General features: G+C 33.4%; 1 protein-coding gene across 2 annotated transcripts in view; it reads right to left on the bottom strand.

Annotated features, from left to right (window-relative positions):
• Positions 1 to 21761, bottom strand: part of BIRC6 (baculoviral IAP repeat containing 6) — a 295513-nt gene that overhangs the window by 134716 nt on the left and 139036 nt on the right. For both annotated transcript variants that reach the window (XM_036749540.1, XM_036749541.1), the window contains exons 40-53: positions 21109 to 21225; positions 20488 to 20642; positions 19621 to 19747; positions 18306 to 18416; positions 17165 to 17298; positions 14440 to 14567; positions 12438 to 13000; positions 7642 to 7817; positions 6736 to 6832; positions 6371 to 6565; positions 4673 to 4873; positions 3160 to 3439; positions 2736 to 2992; positions 2294 to 2402 (exon numbers count right to left, since the gene is read on the bottom strand). In XM_036749540.1, coding sequence (XP_036605435.1) covers positions 2294 to 2402; positions 2736 to 2992; positions 3160 to 3439; positions 4673 to 4873; positions 6371 to 6565; positions 6736 to 6832; positions 7642 to 7817; positions 12438 to 13000; positions 14440 to 14567; positions 17165 to 17298; positions 18306 to 18416; positions 19621 to 19747; positions 20488 to 20642; positions 21109 to 21225 — 2650 coding nt within the window. The remainder of the gene's footprint in view (positions 1 to 2293; positions 2403 to 2735; positions 2993 to 3159; positions 3440 to 4672; positions 4874 to 6370; positions 6566 to 6735; positions 6833 to 7641; positions 7818 to 12437; positions 13001 to 14439; positions 14568 to 17164; positions 17299 to 18305; positions 18417 to 19620; positions 19748 to 20487; positions 20643 to 21108; positions 21226 to 21761) is intronic.

Genomic DNA, 21761 nt, shown 5'->3' with positions numbered 1-21761 from the left:
GGCAAATTTAGGTTCTGGGTAAGAAACAACTTTGCAAAATCAGAGCTAGCAAGAGTATAACAGGTTTCCTCTAGAAAACTTCAGCTCTTTTTCACTGCAAGCCTTCAAGCAAAGAAAGGTAAGTCCCTCATGGGTTTGCCATAGAAGGGATTTTTATTCAGATATGGATGGAATTAGATGGCTTCTTAATAACTTCCATTCCTGATAATTCATGTTTTTCCAATATAAGCTGCAAGTTCATGAGCAAGTAAATAGTAAAAATACTTGCACTATAAGCCCAGGAGAACTTCTGTAACTACAGTTCTAGGTACATCTTGAAGTAGACTACCAAACAAGCGACTGGACAGCTTATGTTTTCTAAAACCAGCTAGTTACAATGGGGAATAACTTATGACATCCCCTGAAGAAAGCTGGTTGCAAAGGGAATTGGCAATGATAAGAAGAAAAGAGTACCTGACCACAGGACTAGAAAAGCTAGACTGGGAGAGAAAAGAACATTTGTACATAGCATAGATTCAATGAATGGCTAATGATAATTTTGTGATATAATGTTTTCTTTTATCACATTCCTTCTGATCCCCCCAGATCTGGTATCTTACAGTTATCAATGAGTCACTAATATTGAAAGCCCCAAAAATCTAATCAGTGGCATACTATCTCTCATAGCCACACACATTTCTCCAGTTACATGGATACAACCTGAGCCTCTTGTCACCTCTTCCTGGGATCACTGTAAATGGGTCCTAACTGGTCTCTCTCTAGTCCTGGGCTTTCTTTCCAATCTATCCTCCACACAAAAGTCAAATTCATAAAACTGACACTGTCACTTCTCAGCTTGAGAAGTAACTTCAGGTCATTCCTTAGATTCAAGGGCTCCCTGTTACTTCCAGGGTAAAATACACACTCCTCTGTTTGGTATGTCACAATACACTCACAACTGCACTTCTCTATCTTTCCAGGAAGATCTTCCATTACTCCTTCTCAATTACTTTTCCTCTACCTTGCAGAACTCCTAAAATTCTTCTATCCTCAAGCCAAATGCCACTTCCAATGAGCAGAAAATGATTCTGGTATGATCTTCTGGCAGATGATGGTCCCTCTAAGAAAAAAGGCCTTTTATTTATTTTGAAAATGTTTTATATTTGAGAATGATTGTGGTGGGGGAGATAAGAAGCTGGCCTTGGAGTCAGGAAGACCTGGGTACAAAAAATTCAACTTCTGAAATATATACTTAGCTTCAGTGCCCAATGTAACTTTGAAGTTATAGAAAAATTATCGATCTCAAGAGGAAGAGGAAATTTCCTGTCAGGGAACTCTGTACGCCAATGAGATCAGAAAGCCTAAACCAAACAAAGATAGCAAAAGAACCCTCAATACTGATGGTATTCCTCTGTCCTCTTTTGCAGTACCCAGGAAGAGTATACATATTGGTAGAGACCATTTCATTCTTATCTTTGCATGCCCATTACTTAGCGCATAGAAGATCTTTAATGAAATGCCTCTTTCTGGGAGGATAGGGTCAAATGCAATACCAAAAAAATTTAAGTATCTATGTGCAAAACACTGTCACAGACACTGAATCAAATACATAGTCCTCTACATTAAAAAAACTCAATTTATAGGATAGGTACAAATCCAGAGGGGAAAAAGGAAGGAGAGATGGGCAGGCAAAAAAAAAGGCAAAGATAACAAAAGTTATGAAATTCCATGGCATATTATGGGGCAGACAGTTGTACAAGTTGGCTGAAGCATAAAGTGCATGGAAAAGAACATCTGATGAGATAAGTGATGCACGTGAGGTCTTCAATGATAGATAGTAGAGTGGGAAACTGGTGGTGATTATTAAGATGGCTATAGTAATATTAATCTCCCAAACTGGTCTAAAGTGCTATTAGTAATTAATAATGAAAATAATCAGCAGGACATAGCCAAGTGGAGGATAGAACAAAAGCACGTATTCAGTCACGATGATTATGTTGTTATCATATTATACGGAAATGGTATAAATTTTGCCTGAGATTCATTCCTTCCTCCTGAGTTTACAAATAAAGATAAATGAAATGAGAAAATACCACTATCTATATTTCATGTTTTTGTCAGGGTCCACATGTAGCAAAAGGCAAAAGCAAACTATATTCAGAAAAGGAAAAAAAGACATGATCAAGGTCACGGTAAGAGTATATGTGAAGAGGGACTTTAACTTAGCTCTTCTTGACTCTATCGTCAATCCTCTTTCCATAAGGCTAGACTGTCTTTCTCTTATATGGAAAATAAGAAATTTAAATTATTTTACCTATCTTTTGTCCCAGGATCTTGAGTGGTTCCAAGCTGGTAGAGAATGTCTATTGTAGAGTCAGAAGATAAACCATTAAGTCTTCCAAAAAGTAAAGGGCTATTCAAATCTTATCACATGAAAAAAAGGAATAGAAAAAAAATGCAATCTCAGAATTGATTTAAAAAAAAAAAAAAAGCAAATTTGGGGGGAAACATATATGTGTGTGTATGTATGTATGTGCATGTACACACACACACACACACACACATTCTGCTGTTTAAATAAGTTGAAATTTTGTTTTCTTAAAGATACTTTTTATAACCCAGAGAAACTAATTTTAAAAGTTATAGACTACAGAAGATTGATTATACAGATACTAGTTGAGAATTAGAAAGGAGGTCAATGACCTATCATTTTCAATTTACCACCAAGAAAAAAATGGATCAAGCAAAATACTCACCTGTGGGGTCACTGCCTGATGCTGCACAATTTCTTAGCAGGATATCTATCAGCTTTAATCCAATTTTAGTCGACTGCAGGCCTATTTTAACAAGCACAGCTTCGATGTTAGGTGAATGCATACCACAGTATGGTGACATTAGTAAGGCTGCACATGTCTGAAGAAGATTAGCAGTGGGTGCAGCTGCACTTGCCATCATTCCTTCCAGATCACTTATGTGAGTAAGGCAGTGATGTAATAACCGTAACCAACCAATACTGAAACAAAAAACACAAAACTGCTAGAATGACAAATATTAAAAATTTACTTCACATCATTTCAGTGATAATACACAAAGATTTTAAATACAGAATAATTAAGAAAAAATTCCAGTAGGTGCAAAGTCAGATTAAAAAGTCTTACTTCAAATTGTGTTGAAAAATACCTTGTTTTGGACACCTGATCTTCAGATGGAAGAAAAGGATTGTTAACTGTTGCTGATGAAGTATTTCCAAAGGCTGTGAGGCCTAGTAATTTAATCTGAGAAAGACCCAAGGTGCTGGCATCTCGTGGACGATGTAGTCTAAGACAAACAGCAGAAGCTACTTCTGGCTTAACAAGCTGGATTTTTATGTATGTGAGACCACTGGTAACCACCGGGGAGGACAAAGGTAGCATATTAACCCCATCTGCACTCACTTCAACAGATACTGAAGAAGGGCAAGCTATAATTAAAAGAAAATAACATTCAATAGTTATTAAAAAGTTACTATTCTATACCACAACAGAAACATCTGTTTTTAATTCATCTTCATTTCTATACTGTGTACAAAGCAAATATGTTATTGCAATTCACATTTTGCCACTGATATCCAATATGATTTCACAGATATCTCAATTTTGATCTAAGATATAATACAATGCATAATTAAGAATTCTACATATTCGCTTTAAAGAATATTCTGATTTTAACTGTTGCCAATCTATGTCTACTTAATCCTCCAACATGACTGCAAGAGACATGAGGGGAATTGACAAAGAATATATTAATTCACTTAGCAATTGCAAACTGTATCTCATGAAGTTTGACAAAACTAAAACCTAGTGTCAAAGGTAGCAGTCACAAGCACACAATTGAACAGTTGTTCAATTCTTTTCTAAAGGCAAAGCATCCAATAGATAAGACTAATAATCTCCAAAGAAAAGTAAAGTTCATTTCTGAGTGAAGTTAAAAGCTTTTTTTAACTGACATTATCTTAAAAATAGTAAAAAGTAGCAAAGTCAGAAACAGTGTTTAAATACTGCTATATATAATTACAAATACATACATATATAAAGATATATAACAGATATAAAATAAAGGCTATTATTTTAGCTATAATTTATATGATAATTAGTACTATTTAGCTTATTATTTAGCTAGATAACTATTATTTTGTATAGGATTTTAAGGTTAGCAAAGCATGTTAAATATGTTATCTCAGTAGATCCTCACAATAACCCTGGGAGGCAAGTGCTATCATTATCCTCATTTTACAGATGAGGAAAGAGAGGCTGAGAGAAATTAACTTTTACAGGGTCACACAATTCCTAAGTATCTCAACCTACATCATATCATTTATATCATATTAAAGTGATCTATACCTAGTAGATATTTAACATTTAATGAACTGAACATTATTTTATTTTTTTTCTGTCAACAAAGAGGAGTTAACATTGTTTAGGTACATTTAATTATCTGGACACGATTTTAGAAATGAATCAAAGGAAGTTGATTTTAATTTTATCTTTTTAAGTCCAGTACTAAGAACCAAACCTTACTCCTAATACATTAAGTCATTTGGCAGCCAGAACTGCCAGTCAAAATTTGTACTTGCCTATTTTAATAATATGGGATGTTATAAAATATTTTTCTTAAGCAAGATATATATCCCCATCCACTTCCCCAATCTACTCACTCGCAAGAGATGCAAGATGGGGTTGGATGTGTATCTCTTTTATAAGGACAGCAGCTGGAAGGTGGATGGTCAGGTCACACCAGGCCTCCTCTGGCAAAAATATGTAAGACCATGCAGCAGAGCGAGCTCTTCTATGAGGTGGAGTAGCCTGAAGCAATACTTCTGCAGGCTGAGCAGTAGGGCTACTGGATGTAATAGTCCCTTGAAAAGAAATTTTTTGTAAATAGCAAAATAAATCACTTATTCTATTATAAGCCATTAGAAGTCTATTATGAGCCATTAAAATATATGAATTATAAATAGAATTTCATCATATTATTACACAGACTGTCTAATATCGGCTACCATGTAAAGACCATCATTTGATAATGTATTTGTATAGCACTTTTAAGGTTTACAAAGCAATTTTATATATTACTTAATTTGATTCCCCCCACTGACATTTTCATTCTCATACCTTGCACTCTCTCTTATGATCCCTATATGATCTAGTGACATGTGTTTGTGTTCCTCAACCAAGACAATTCATCTAAAATGGCTGTCCCCTCAGGCCTGGAATGTTCTCCCTCATCATCTTCATTTTGTGGCTTCCCTTCCTTCTTTCAAGTCCCAGATAAAATCCTACCTTTTCCAGGAAGCATTCCCAATCCGCTTAATTCTAGTGCATTCCTTCACTGTTTCTATCCTTCACTTTCACGATTTCCAAATTATCCTTATTTGTACATTTGTTTGTAAACTGTCTCTCCCATTAGACTGTGAACACCTTTCTTTGCATCCCCAGTATTTAGTACAATACAAAGCACATGGTAAATGCATAATTAATATTTACTGATTGATCTCACAACAATTCCAGGAGTTGAGTGCTACTATTAGCCTCATTTTATATACAAAGGAGCTGAGGCAGACAGTGGTTAAGTGACCTGCCCAGGGTCACACATCTAATAAGTGTCTGAAGTCTAATTTTGAACTCAGGTCTTCCTGAACCAAATTCCAACATTTAATCCAAAGATTATCAAATTCAAAGTCAGATCAGTCTGATACAAAATTATCAGTGCTAAAAAAAGAATTTTTGGTTAGACAATGAAGAAAGACTACTGCTTTGTGCCAAAAGGCTAAAAATTAAATTTTTTACTGCTAGAGTTAACTGTGCTCAACCACTACCTTTCTATAATTAAATTAAATAAGCTACTAAAATGTGGAAAAATGATAATATTGTATCATTAAAGTGTCAGGAGTTTAGTTTTATGGAAAATTAAAGGATAAAGAAAAGATAATTTAGAATTTAAAAGAAGCTTAAAGGTCATCTAATCAAATACTAACTTCGTTTTATAGATCAAGAAATATAAAAGAGTTAAGTGATTTACCCAATGTCATTAGTGCAACCATGAGTGCTGCCATTAAAGGTAGCATTACAGTTCACATCTTCTTACTCTTAGGCCAGTGCACTTTCCAACATACCAGAGCTAACAAATTAGAATATACCTCGTACTCATCAACTGTGGTTCCACTTGTTGAACCTTATATTATTTCAATTTTCATTGCTAAACACTTGTAATAAAAGTTGATCTATAACCCAACAGAAAGGGGGGACATAAATGTCACATAAGCGTTTAGAGCAATCATTAATAAAAGTATATAAACCAAACTCAGCATATACACACAAATATACAAAGCTGTGGAAGCTACAGACTCTCCTACCCAAAGGTGCAAAGTTGTGAATTCCTTCAGCATTGTCAGGTTCAGAAGCCAGTACTCTTGCTTTTAAACTACTGTCAGCTGCCTTACTAGGCCCAGAGTCCAGAAACTTCATAATCGTTGACACCATGCTTCTTGCAGTATTTACAATAGCTCTTGTACTGGTGACCATGTTGTTGCAAATAAGCTGAACACCTCCTAAATTCAAAAAGAGAACTAATGAATTAAAATGATCCAAACATAACTTATGTGATTTCAAAAATTAATGCTCAATGATCAAGATGATTACATCTAACAAAAAAATTTCATAAGTAAATCTCCTAAAATCCACTTAAAATAGTTAAAAACAGGAGAGATTTTTCTCTTACCCATATCATGAAAGGCTTTTAATGCTTCACTGGTATCTAAGACTCTCAAAATGAACCACAGCAGTGGTTCAGATAACTGGCAAGTAGCAAGGGAGCCCTGAAAGAAATATAAAGAACTTTATAATTGCAAAATATAAAACAGAAAATTATCTATGTTAAAAAGCTATATTAGAACATTTTACAATCTATGAATTTAGCATATCATTATTTTTCAAAAACAAAATTGTTTGTTTTTCAAATTAATGTTTTCCAATAATACTAGTGCACATAAAAAAGGAATGCAAAAACTGTATGTACATTAATTAATTTCTGCATTAAATCCCCACCCTCACCTAGCTTGAGTCAATAGTTTTATACAGGTAAAAATCATTTTGCAAAGATCCAGATAAAGTTTGTTTAAATGTCTTCTGGAATTTCCATTTTAAAAGTGTTATTTCTTCTATGTATAACATTTGGCAAAATAATCACTCTAAGATCAAATAAAACTCAAAATAAAAGAACTACTTGTTTCTGAAAGAAAAATTTAGCTTAAGTACACAAAGCCAAAAGAATACACAACAGCTTGATAAAAAGTAAGATACATAAAACAAAGTAATAAATGATACTTGAAAGTTCTTTGAGAAACACTTTTAAATTTACATCAGAATTGTGACACCTTTTTAAAATTGGACACCTAACCCTTTCCATGGATTGTGAATGAAGATTTAATATTTATCATTTTGATTTGTAACACATTCTGGTATCAGTTTAAGAGGACTTAGTCATGTAAAATTTTAAAATTCATTCACACTGATCTCCAAATCAGAACCTAACTATAATATTACAAAATATTCCCTATTATTGTAGAAATGCAATACTTAAACAGAAACCAAGTACATCACTGCAATGCTCTTGAGAATGACTTACTTGTCTTCCCATATAGCCACAGGCCATGTACGTTAGAATTGGCTGCAACATGACCTGTACTGTAGTAGCTTTTTTGCTCAGGGTAGTGAGTATGGTGAATAATCCATCCCCAACTGATATTGCATCTAATCCGCCATGAAAGTTTTCATGTTTGGTGAGGTGTAAGCCACTTGCACCTAGTACCAAAAAAAGCACAGCTTATCAAAAAGATAGCCATCTTAAGAGATAAGAACAAATATTAGAGTAAAACATAAAGCCAATTTTATAAGTAGCCTTGACAAATAGTATTTTCCTATATCAAATAAAAACAGAGATCATAAGTTTATCACAAAAATTCCAAGGAGAAACACTGTAAAACTACTGTGTCGGGGTGAAAAACATGTGGTAACTTCTGCATGAGACAATTATACATCCTACAAATACGTCTAGACTTCTGGTTAGAAAAGGTAAAAGGCCTAAAGAAAGGAATTCAATATTCCAGCTAATTAAGGAGGATGGAGTTCTACTGGTTCGAAAAAACTGCTGAGGGTATAAGGTAGATTTTAATGGTAAACATTTCCATGAAATCTTCTGGACAACAATGAAAGGTGTAGTCTAGATTACAAAATAGGAAGATTTGGAACTGTAAAGATAACCAGACCAAATAAAAATGTCATAATGAATGTTGATTACCTACAAAGGGTCACAGACATGGCCATATACACATGAGAAGTCTTACTAACATTATCAAAACCATAAACACTTAAGTTCTGCTCATAACTAGGTGGTTCAGTAAACACTCAACCTGGGTCAGGAAAGCCTGAGTTGAAATCCAGCTAGCTCTGTAACCTTGGACTTGCGAACCTGCCTGCCTCAGTTTACTCATGTGCAAAACAAGGATAATAATATGACCTACGTCCTAGGACTGTTATAAGCTGAGATAATATTGTAAAGTGCTTTGCAAATTTTAAATTGCTACATAAATGCTATTATACTATCATCATCATCACCATCTTAATATTATTATTATTACTATTATTGCTATTTCAACCTAGAATGAAGTTTTATCAGTGAAGTGCTCCTGAGATTTGTCCTTGGTCATGCAGATTATCTGTTTTTTCAGGGACTTAAATAAAGAAATAGACTACATTTGAAACATACAATAGAACAATGGTAAAAAAGAAACTAATTTGTAAAATTAGAGTCGAATTACAGGGATCTTGACAATGAGACAAAACTAATAATTAAGCACAAGTATGTGATGAATGAGATGTAGCTTGACAACAATCAAGATTAAAAAGATCTGTGGTTTTGTCTGAAAGTTCAATACAAATCTAATACATAACAACAACCAAAGAATTTAAGATGGAATGCTGTGTAACACAGAGGCATTCTACCCATAATAAGAGAAATGACAATTACACATCACTCTTGACTATTATCTTCATTTCTATGTGCCATGTTTTAGGAAGGATAATGACTAGCAGGAGCATATCCTAAGAATGCAGTAAAGTGGAAAGATCCCAGGATTTAAAAGTCAGAAGACCTAGGTTCAAATCCCAGTTCTATCACTGCTTCTTTTAGCTTATGCAAGTCACTTAACTACTAGTAGTCTCAGTTTTCTCACTTATAAAATGAAGAGACTAGATGAGCTCCAAGGTTTCTACCAGGTCTATATTGTAGGATTATCTAACCATAAATTAAAAATAGGGTTGTTAAACTAGATATATACTAACATAAGCATCGGGGACTGTTTAACCTACGTAAAGCTTCAGAGGGATAGTGGTCTACAAGTATGTGAAGGCTATTGAATAGGAAAGGAATGCTACCTGATCTTTTCCCTAAGGCCAAGATGGAAGCACTGGATAAAAGTTATAGAGAAGCAAATCATATGCTAAAAACAAGAAAAATTCCCGACAATCACAGTTGTCCAAAAGTGAAACTAGGTTTCTTGGGGATAGTTATTTTCTAGTTACTGAAGATCTTTACATGATGGCTAGATGAACATTGCATCATGTTGTATAGAAGATTTCTAATCAAATAGAGGCTGAACTGCATAAACCTTTCTGGTCACTTTTAAATCTCTAATTCTATGACATGACCCAAGAACAAAACCAAAATAAAAGGTCTTGATTGTGAAGAAGATATGGAAGGAAATAACATGACAGCAATAAAGAAGAGGTTTGCCAAGAGATCTGATACTCTTTGAAGGAGTAACATTCCATATTTAACAAGATGTTAAAGAAAAAATAGGTAATATAAGTTAGTGGGGATTCTATTACCACCATTAGAAAACAGTAATGTAGTAGTAAATGGTGATTCCCGAGAAAGCCATGGACATAGTAATATATACATACAACATCCATCAAACTAACTAAACATGTAAATTTCCTGACACATATGGGAATCAATAGAGCAAAACAGTAATCCATCGTTAATGATTTTAAAGTCTCAGTTCTTCTCTTACCTGATAATTCCTTTCAGTACCCTTTGGAAATTACATCCCATTGCCTGTTTCCTAAACATAGATTTCCCTCAAGGTTCTCTCTTGAGCGGCTGCCTATTCTCTCTACACTCACTCCCCACTCTCATGGGTACAATTACTACCTCTATGTAGATGACTCTAAATACTTTTAAATAAATACTATAGCCCTATCCTCTCTCTAAAAATCCGTTCTACAAAACCAACAATCCACAGGATATTTCTACCTATCATTATCTTGTATATTGAACATTCCCTAAAACCTAGCACTATGGGAAGTATGGAAGTAAGGGTGAAAAGGGTGTCACTCCCTTCCAGGCATCTTTGATTCGACCTTTTTCCTCACTCACACAACGTCATGTCTTATCTTAGTGATTCTTATACATTTTATCCATATAGCTTCTCAACATCTGTACCCTTTTTTCCATTCTCATTGCCATTATTCTACTTCAGACCCTATCTTGTGGACAAGTGCGTTAGCTTTTAAGGTAGTTTTCCTGTTTTTGTTCTCCCCCAATCCAATCCATCTGACATACAGATGCCAAACAATCTTCACAAGACAAGTGGATGTGATTTATGAGGGAGAAAAATCATCTCATTTTGTGATGTTTTAAAGAGAAATAAAACAAACATATCTTTATGCCTCTATAAGTTTGTGTGTGTGTATCTGTCTCTTCATCTGGCAAAAAATTTTTTTTCTTAGACTAAAAGAATACAAAGGACAATAAACGGAAACACCATTCAAAAATGATGAAATTCTGTCTGTATATTCCAACACAATAATAAAATAGACTGTATCTTAGTATAAAAAAGTAACTTATTAACAATAAGGAAATCAATTCAGTATGATCTCTGTGTACTTAATCAAACTGTTAGGAAAAAAGTCTAAGTGGATAATGAAAAGGAACATTGCATGCCAACTCCAAGAGCTATAACTGAAAATGTTGAAACAAACTGTTGATTGTGAAAAATAGTGACTGAATAAAAGTAAAGAAATTGAATCTGATGATCATCATCTTCTCCACTCTGAACAAATCACTGTAAAGGGAATATAGCCGAGAATGCTGGGATTAGATTTAAATTCTCCTTCTGGCACTTATTAGCTTGTGGGACCCTGAGAAAGTCATGTAATCTCTATTAGCCTCAGTCAACTCTACATAACTTCTCTGGTTAAGAAATGCGTTACAGCTTTTCATTTGTGGAGGGAACTTCCACAACAGAAAAGACCTCAGAAATTGCTTTAATAGGTAATCACTTGAGCCTTTTTTGCAGGTTTATAATATGAGCTCACCTGTGAAACATTAGATAACTAAGGATGAAAAAGATTGTGAGTAATATTACCTCATAAAAAACTAAAAAATACTGGAGGGGGGCAAATTATCTTATTGCAAATTTGGAGAAACATGCAATTACGTGATATCACCCTGAAGGCAAGAAGCAGTAATTGGTTACTAAGTGTAAAGGACTGCATACATAGACCTAAGACCATAACACTGAAAGCAGTTTGTTATCAGTGAGTATTTATTACTTCTTTGTATGTGGATATTGATTTTTTTGTCATGAAAATTACATAAGCAAAAAAAATTCAGCTACAGGGTCAATTATAGCATAAAAAGGAGTATAACAAAGCAAGCCCTTACTATATGACAGAAATAAAAGTGGTATATAAAAGAACATGTGTGTATATATATAATCATAGCAAAGCTATGAAAATCATTTTTCCTCTCAAATGCTCAGCAATTTGTGATAACACATGAGAACAGGTTCAGAACATGAGTTTCATTTTAAAGGACATTTCAGCTTAAATATTATTTAGAAAACTGTGATAATACTAGTAACAGGGCAAACCTGGATTCATAAAGAAGCTTTCAGTAGTAAGCCTGGTTTACTTTTTTTTTTGAAGTCTTAGATATTAAATTATAACAAAGCTGGAATTTTGACTTTCTATCCTTAAAAAAAAAATGCAGATAACCAGAAGAAGAATTTATATAAAACAGCAGACATTAAATTTGTAAATAGCATATATATGGATACTAGCAGGTTCCCAATATAGGAAGAGTCGTGTCCCATAAATTAACTATTTGTAACTCAAAAAAAGCAAAGGTGAAGAGCTTCTAGAAAGTAACAGTTAGCTTACTACTAGGCTGATGTTTTTCAGTAATGTCAATACTTATTTAAATTTACTGTGGAAAGCAATAGGATAAAAATTACCAATCAAGTCACAAAACTTAGTTTACTTTTTGAAGGAACTTTACAATCTAAAGAACTTGCTTCTAATTTTATTACTAAAAACAATGGCCAAGAAATAACAACCAACGACAACAAAAATACGTACCAATTATCATTGCCATTGCACTGCTATTACACTGGCCCAAAGCAGACAAAATCTGGCTCATAATTTGTTGATTGGCCAACACTAGGTCAGCCACATAGGCAGTAGAACTTTGAATACTGGAACTGCTTCCGTTGCCATCCTTGCCTCCTGAGACTTTTTCTTCATCTGAAACACTGTCTGTAGTGCTGGTAGCCACGGGAGCTCGAGCACTGTATTCTCTATTAGTTGAAAGGGGTAACTGTACCAGAATATTCACCAGTTTTAATAAATCAAACATAAGCTGATCCCTTGTCATTTCTCCACATACTGCTTTGGCATCACCTGGACGAATTATGTTGGCAAAGAGTCCCCCAAAACATGCACGAGCACCTACTGAACTGTCTGATCCACTGCGAGACACGACTTTGTCAGAGCAAGTGATATAATGATGCACTAGAAATGTAATGGATTCGATAACAGCGGAAATAATGCTGACAGAAACTACTTCAAAATTTTGCTCCAGTGTGAATTCTAAGAGCTTCACTTGTGCATCCAGAGGTCCTTGGCCTGTCTGAAAAGCACCCCTGCAATAACAGAGAAGTTATTTAAGCATGCATACTGGTCACTCATTTCTAAAGAGACAATTTAAAAATAGCTTATGAAATGATCATAAGAAAGCAAAACAGTATTTCAAGCAACTTTTTTTTTACTTGGCATCTGGGTTAAGTTGTAGGCTAAAAGTTTTAAATTCATTACAGGGATCTCTTGTCTATTCCTTCCTTTACTTTTATTTTAAAATTACATTCTAGCTGACGTAGAAGAAAGATTTTCCTTCATAATCACAAGATAAAGCGATGGAAAAGAAAGCCTTGGAAAAGGCAGTTGTACAAAGGGGGAAAAGCAACAAGATTAAGCCAAAATGAAAACTATGTTCCAGCTTCCTACATTTCTTTAAAATTTAGCTTTTAGTATCAGAACCAAAGAATGTTAAAAGTGGAAAGAGACCTCAGTGGCTGACTAGTTCAACATGTAGGTATACCTCCTCTACATAAAAAAAAAAAAAAACAAGCATTCATCAAGCATTTGCTTGGAAAGCACAGGTTGGAAGATGGACGAACTATTCCAAATCAGCTCATTCCACCTTTAGACAGCACTTATTTTATAGTAATTTTTACCCCTGATATCAAGTCACTATTTGCTTCTTGGCAACTTTAAATATTGTTCCTTGTTCTACCTTCTAGGCTCAATCAAGAAGAGTCTTATCTGGTCCATCTTAGAAACAATAGCCTTCTAGGGCAGCTAAAAATAATTATGTTCCCCTGAGGTTTTTGCTCTCCAGGCCACACATATACAGCTCCTTCAGCTGATTTTCACAAGATGGAGATGAAGACCTTTACCATCACGGTGAGAAAGGAATGTATTTTTTGACAAATAGAACAGGACAGGGATGACAGCCTAACATTTTATTTGAGATCTCTTTGCAACATAGGAGCCGAGACAACACCACTTAATAGATGGTACAATCAAAATAAGTTAAACTTATTTTGTAGTTATTAAACACATATTACATATATGGAACAATGAAACTAACGAAATATATATTACTTTACACAGCAAACTTTATTAAACACCTACCATAATAAGAGAGACTGTGAGAGATAATGGAGAAAGTAACATGAAAAAAGAATGATGCACTGCAATAACTATGAAGTTCATAGTGACCATGGGTGAACTTAAATCTTAATGCTATCATTTACTACACTGAAAACTCTGTCACCTCCTTTCAGTTCCCTGGACGAAAATTTCATCAAGAAAAATGGAGGATGGACTAGATTATCTTTAAGACTCATTTAAATTCCAAAACTCTTTGTCTCCCAGTACACATTTAAAATGTGGTAATAATCTAAGTGCTTTATAAATCTTAACTATTATTATCTGTGATATCAAGAATTACATATGAACAATTTCAATGAAAAAATGTCATCAACTACCAAAATCAATTTCTTAAAAATTCATGTTTTACCTCTCTGTTGAAAGTATATGAACTAGCTTTAGCAAAAATTCACTAAATATCTGAGGACATGTTGATGAAAGGTGCACTTGTAACCTCGTAAGAAATTCTTGCATAGCTTGTGTAGCTGTTGGCCCAACCTGAAAGAAAATCATTCAAAATGATATTTATATTGAGGACTGAAATATTCTTGTTATATGGTCACATTTACCCTATGGGAACAATAACATCATTAAATTATTTTACAGTCCAGTGTCTATGCATTCTTAACAAGCTTAAATATAGTGAGTGATTTAAATGGCTCAACTTCCTACATCACTCAAAGTCCAGCAACTGTCAAGTACATAAGTACTCAATATATCTTATTGGTGATTGGGTCAAATAACCCTTAAGCTCACAGAAGACAATCTATTACTTAAACTGTCTCTTCTTCATGGTTTTGTTAGCTAACATAACTCACTTTTAGTTCACTTAATCAAGTAAAAAGGGTTTAATGTGAATTGTTTTTGTGAGAGTAGAAGTAAACCAAGAAGGCTAATACCATCTCATAATCATAGATTTTTAAGGAAAACAAGTTCAAGGGGTTGGGAGAAGAGAAGTAGTATGCTAATAACACATTATTATTACAGTTTAAAAAGTGGTACAGACATTCTGGAAATCAAGTACAAATCCTGACAAGAACAAAAACGATACTAAAATACTCATGACCTTTCAACCAGACACCTTACTGCTCAGTGTAGTATAAACCATCAGAAGATCAGTGAAAGACAGAACAATCTCATACACATCAAAATATTCCTTACTAATTGTTGTCATGTAAGTGTATAACCATTGGGAAATGGTTAAAAAAATTGTAGCCCACAAATGTAACAGAATAAACTATGCCATACAAGATAAGGAAATGAACAATATGTTCTAACATTGGAATACACTTTAAGTGATGCAGAGTGAAGTAAGCAAAACGAGGATAACAATATCCTTAAAGATCAAAAACAATGTAAATGCAAAGTACTGTAATATAAAACTGAATGCTGTGTGAAATTTTAAAAAAGGAAAAAATGAGCAAGTGATGTTGAAACAGAAGAGATTGTGCAAGTGATGATGAAACAGAAGACATGAACATCTTCTGAGGTAATTAATCCAAATTATTTCCCTTAGTCCCCATTCGGTCAAAAACCGAATGAATTGGGCTAAGGCACATGAGAAATCTTTAAGAACTAAGATTAAAGAAACGTGAAGTTCAAAACAACCATGAGGATTACAAAGATGCTTTTGTAGATATGATGATCATCTTCATCATAACGGCCTTAAAGTGTGCAAAGCACGTTACAATAATTATCTCACTTAATTCTCAGGTGCCATTATCCCCATTTTACAGATGAGGAAAATGACATAGAGAGAGGTAAAGTAACTCACTGAGGGCCACACAACAGTATCTGAGGCAACATTTGAACTCAGGTGTTTTTGAACCCAGATCTACTTCTCTATACCTCAACTGGGCCCCTCAGAAAATTCTTTCACAACTCCCTAATTAAATTACCTAGTTCACTCAGCACAGTACTAAAACTTCTTATCCTTCTCAGACTTCTTCTGGCTTGTTAAAAATTATATCCTAAGATGTTTTGAGCGACTTATTTCATATACCTGTCATTTCAAATTAATTAACTATTACTTGTTAAAACAAATGGCAAAATTAAAATATGTATGTTTATAACTAGAAATAAAAGAAACATAAACAGAATATAGTTTCCTTTTCTGATTTAATGATAATTAAGCCTGAAAAAGTATTTCTTTATTCACATACATGCACGCACACAGAGATACATGCACGCACACAGAGATAAATAATGAATTTATCAAGGTAATTTCCTATGATAAGTCATATTTTTTTAATGCAGGTGAAAATGTAAATATTAAAGGTTTATCACATCAAACAGACTAATGTAATAAAGAAAACTTGAATTTGCCAGAGAATATAAACTTAAAAGACATTATTCATTCTAACACTTTTTTTAGTATGAGTGAAAACAATGTTTATATGAGTGTTCAGAGGCAAAATAGTAATGTTTTCTTGCCCTAATCACTTAACAAGGAATATTAATGGATGCAAATGAGAGAAAATGAAAATTTTTATTTACATACTATACGTAATACAGTAAACTGAAAAATCTCAAAATGCTTCAATCCAAAATGCTACCTTCACTTTATATTAAATTTTCTCTTTTTCTTGATATTATTTCATAATACCAAGAAGGCAACCTATAAAAAGCACATTGATGAAAAGAATAACAGTACAACTTTTAGAAAGCAGAATGTAAATTTATATGTAGTGACTAATTTTATGGCAGTAATTAGTGCATTTTATAAACATAAGTATAACATAATTAATGTTTGTGTCTCATTACTACATTCTTCATTCTTGCAGTTAGAAAATGCCATTCTTTCCTGGTATTTAGCAATACACTTCGTACTCTTGTTATGGTCTTAGTATATCTTATTCAACATATGATTAAAAGAAAATTATATGTGATACAACTATTGTTTAATTCCTATGAATAAATTTAATAAATTTTGCATAAAATTAAGGGCAAGGGGCATGTCTTGGCATCATTGCTAATAACTAATTCAATGCTTTGCAAACAAAAGGCATCTTTAAATAATGGTTTAGTTAGGGAATGTCTGAGAAACTGTTTCTTTGGAACTTAGATGAATTACTGATACTGAAAATCTCTATTACCTGTGGACTGTGCTGATTTGTTCCATGAGGACTAGTTCCTGAAAGAAATTTTACTAGAACATGAATAAGATTAGGATCTGAGACCAGAAGATGGGCAGTACTTTCCTGAGCTCCAATAGCATTGCTTGGGACAGCTACAAAACAAAAACATACAGAAGACAAAAATCAGTTATGCTATTAACAAAATGTTGATCATATTAGGAAGCTATTAAATATTAAGGATGTCATTTTTCATTTGTATTTTCTGTACAAAATGTATAGATGCATATTAACTGCACTTCTAGAGAATGTTTTATTTGTCCCTCTCTAGTATTTACTTTGCCAGACTTAATCACAAATCATATCCAAAGTCTCAATGCCTCTCTTTCACAAGTTATTTTCAGGTCCTATAAGAAATAAAATAAAATCCAATAAAAAATCTATGAATATTTGTCACACAGGAAAATACAAATGGACATATACAAAATAGATAGTCACTATGTAATTCAAAGTTTGCTGCCTTTGTAGGCCACAAAGTTCCATTTTTAGGGATTTTTATAAGCTATTAATAACAAGCAATAGAAGTAATTAACCAATTTTACAAACTTGATGCAATATAAATTGTTGATGTTACAGAGAGTTCCCTTGACCTACTAATTTTTATAAATTCATCCTGTCTATTGTAGTTTTGGAGTGATACGCATACATGATAGCCTTAAGATGGAAAAAAAATGTACGTGGTTGAACAAAAATTTACCTTTATGACCTGACTAATCCTGATTTTTTTTGTATTTAAGAGAAAAAGTATCAAAACTAAAAAAAAAAAAAAATTATTTTTATTTCAGGTCATAAATTTTTCATTCAACATGTTCCTTTCAATCATATTCATTACATCTCTAAAATTAATTTATCAAAACTAATGCAAGAATTAAGAATTTAAGTTTAAAATTTTGATATATGAAGTCATGTATGATAACTATCCTGAAAACATTAATTTTACAAAAAGTACATTTCCCTTTGATACAGGCTAGTAACAATCTCAAATTCATGATGGAATTTTACACCAAATTTATGTTGACAACCCAATATCGTATTTCATGAAAACATTAATATTCCTTTGCTCAAAATAGTGACAAAGAAATAAAATTTCCAGTTAACTTACAGTTAAGCTGCATGTTTGTCATGAGGGTTAGGCTATGAAGGACTAGGCACCATGTCCTGAGCGAAGTATTGGGATACCATGCCAATACTGTTAGGAAGCTAGCTATTGACGCTGTTGAGAAAAGAGTTGAGGAAGAGATAAGACTACTTTTTAGAAAAACAATCTGACGTAAGAATTTTAAGGTCTCCAAAAATGGGCTCTATAACAATGTAGAACTCAAGGCATTTCAAGTTACTAGATCATTAAAGAGAGAATAAGCTTACTCGATAAATGCTACTCTATACTAGTAAAATTTCAGAGAATAAAAGAACTTCATTGACCGAAGGTCCTCAGTGACCATCAATTCAAACCAGAACTTTTGCATAGTTCTAATTATAAGGAAATTTACATCTAAAATAAAAACATGGCTCTTTACAACATATAAAACCATTTTTCCTTATTCAGCCTTCAGGTGACAGCAGAACAAATTTAATCATTTTTCTAGTTGACTGACACTTACTGAAATGCTACATATTCCTTTCTGTGACTATTCACTCTTGTTTCCTGAATTTACAAATAATTATTCCCTCTCTCTCTCTCTCAATGTCTGTATGTATGTATATGTAATTTTCCCCTGTAATAACACCCTATAAGATTTAACCTATCTTTTGTTTCTTTGTACTTCATACCCTTGTAAAGTCATACTGTCTCAGGTTATCAAATTTGCTTTTTTAATGTTACAATCCTAGTTCACCTTGCTTAGTACCCATTACAACATACTATGAGATGAGATGAGATCCCAAATCATCAATGTAAAAATAAAACAACATAAACATATATTATTAAAACATCAACTATATGCAAAACACCGTGCTATATAATGGGGATACAAAAATGAAAAAGACCACTACCTTATTTCAAGGTGGTTACAATACAGCAGTTATACAAGATACCCCAAAAGTTAGTGTAGTTTTAAGCTTTAAAAGCTTTGGTAGTAACAACAAACTTGTAATTTACATTTCTTTAACACTTTAAAACCATCATTTATACATCAAAACCTCATTCTTTGAAAGATCTTAAGGCTAGGAAGAGCAGCTAATAAAAGTTATTACAAACTACCCTTTGAGAAAGTTGAATTTTAAAAATAAACATCAATATTTCAAAAATTTAGATAATTGGCCTTTCGAATTCTTTCTTCTGCCAGTTGCGGTATTTGTACGTGTGGTTGTAGCATTTATATTTATACTTTTCAAGTTAAAGCATAAAATTTCAGTAAGATTTTTGGGGAACCCTTTGTTTGTGTAAGATGCTACTTTAGTCTTGATAGCTCTTTTACCTTGATTCAATGATATGACAGGCGTCCGATTAGCATTATATAAGAAAATTTCAGCTCCATGTTCCTTATTCCCAGTGGAATTAGAATTGAGACTTAATGTAAGCCATAATTGTAGGAGGGACTCCAACTAAAAAGGAAAAATTTTTAAAAATCAAGCTTAAAAAGGTTGGTATAGTCAACAGTACAATTTTTAAAAACAAACATACTTAGAGATTATGTTAATAATTATATTCCAACTTAACATCTGCTCCTGCCATCTTGTTTCCTATATTAGTTGCATATGATTATTTAAAATTTCTGCTAGATACATAAATGTTTTAAAAATCTGGTACAAATGCTACACAGCAGCATAAACATAAAAGAATAATCTTAGTCCTAAAACTATACTAGAAAAAAACCTATATACATCCCCACTACACGCATTAAGTTGCTGGTCAGTCATTATCAGTCAGTCAAGTCCAAATCTTTGTGGCCCCATTTGGGGTTTTCTTGGCAAAGATACTGGAGCTGTTTGCTATTTCCTTCTCCAACTCATTTTACAGATAAGGAACTGAAGCAAAAAGAGTTCTGTGACTTGTCCAGGGTCACACAGGTAGTAAATGCCTGAGGCCAGATTTGAACTTATGAAGATGAGTCTTCCTGACAATAGGTCCAACACTTTATCCAACGATGCATAGTCCTATAAGCATAGTTACTACATAAAAATAAAGCCCCATGTCTCAAATTTTGACACTTTCTTGACAGTTTTTATATGAACCTTTCTCCCTAATACTCTAACATCAAATCTTTACTTCTACACGTAATTACTTTTCCTAAAAGAATGCATAAAGCAAAAAATGGTAATTTCATGTGTTCTCAGTGCCATACCTGAACATGATGAACTTGAAGCATGGAAAAAAGTTTGTTGAAGCAAGCACTCAGCATGGGAATGGAGGACAATTGTATTATCAGCTGGTTGGTTGAACTGGCTGCTGGGAACCCCCTTAATAATGAATCATCTGTTCCAGTAGGAGACTGGGAAACTGAAAATTAAACCAATATTTCCATGATTTCAAAAAGAAATAAACTTAAATTTGAGATCAAGATGATTCTTTTAGACATACATAAACATAAAAGTGAAATGACAGGGTGACACAACTATTCAGGAAGGACGCAATGACAGACAGATTTGTGCATTTATCTGACTGAAGGAACGTAGATGAACTAAACAGTCTTCAAATCCCTTCCTGTATATAATTCTAGTGTACAAGATAAAGTATAAGTGGAAAAAAAATGAGTTTATAAACATCTGATTCATACCATCAACATTCAATGAGCATTTCCTGAATGTATGGCAGAATAAAGTGTTAAATTTGTGCTTCAGAAAACAATACAACTCAAGGAGAATTTATATTTAACTTTAAATAAAATGAAAGACAATTGGTTTGCAAAGATTTAAAGGCAGCAAACTAGTAAAGTTTTTAAAATCATAGTATAGTTTTTAGTTACATGTTGGAGATGTGTTTGTTAATGCCTGCAAAATGGAATCCGCTTCCAAAGTAGACATCATTTTCAACATGAGCTCTGCTTGCTGTTCAAGTCCAACCTCTAGACGGGCATCCAGAGCTACAAAAATCAAAGGAGAAAAGAATCACAATTTAAGGAAAGAGAAATAAATCGCAAAAATGAACTAAATACTATATGATATCTATGATGACAAAAGCTACACTACCCATATTTTTTAGATTAAAAGTTCCATTGTCCATAGGATGAAACTGGAAACACTCCACACTATTCTTAATTTGCTTCCACGTAACAATTTATGGAGTTCTTCCTCAGACAGATAAATTTACCTCCACGCTCTGCCCTGAGATGCATTTAATGTTCTGTAATTCTAATAGAGCAGCATCTTTTTTCTACTCTGTGGTTGGTTCATTCACTCTCCCCAATTTCATCTTGCATGTCATTTACACTTCTTCGTATTGCACACATAGTATTTAAGTTGAAGGATTCCAAATGTGGCTTTCTTCAATTCAATATTGATTAAGTGCCTAGCAAAAGTTCCAGACAGTGACTGAGGAAACAAATAAGAAAGACAAACCCTACCCTCAAGGATGAAGGAAAGTGCAGGGGAGGGCATAGGATTGGGGGTACAAAATCCC

The sequence above is a fragment of the Trichosurus vulpecula genome, chromosome 3 (genome assembly GCF_011100635.1).
Source record: "Trichosurus vulpecula isolate mTriVul1 chromosome 3, mTriVul1.pri, whole genome shotgun sequence".
Classification (NCBI taxonomy): domain Eukaryota; kingdom Metazoa; phylum Chordata; class Mammalia; order Diprotodontia; family Phalangeridae; genus Trichosurus; species Trichosurus vulpecula.
This window is presented reverse-complemented; position numbering and strand designations above follow the sequence as displayed.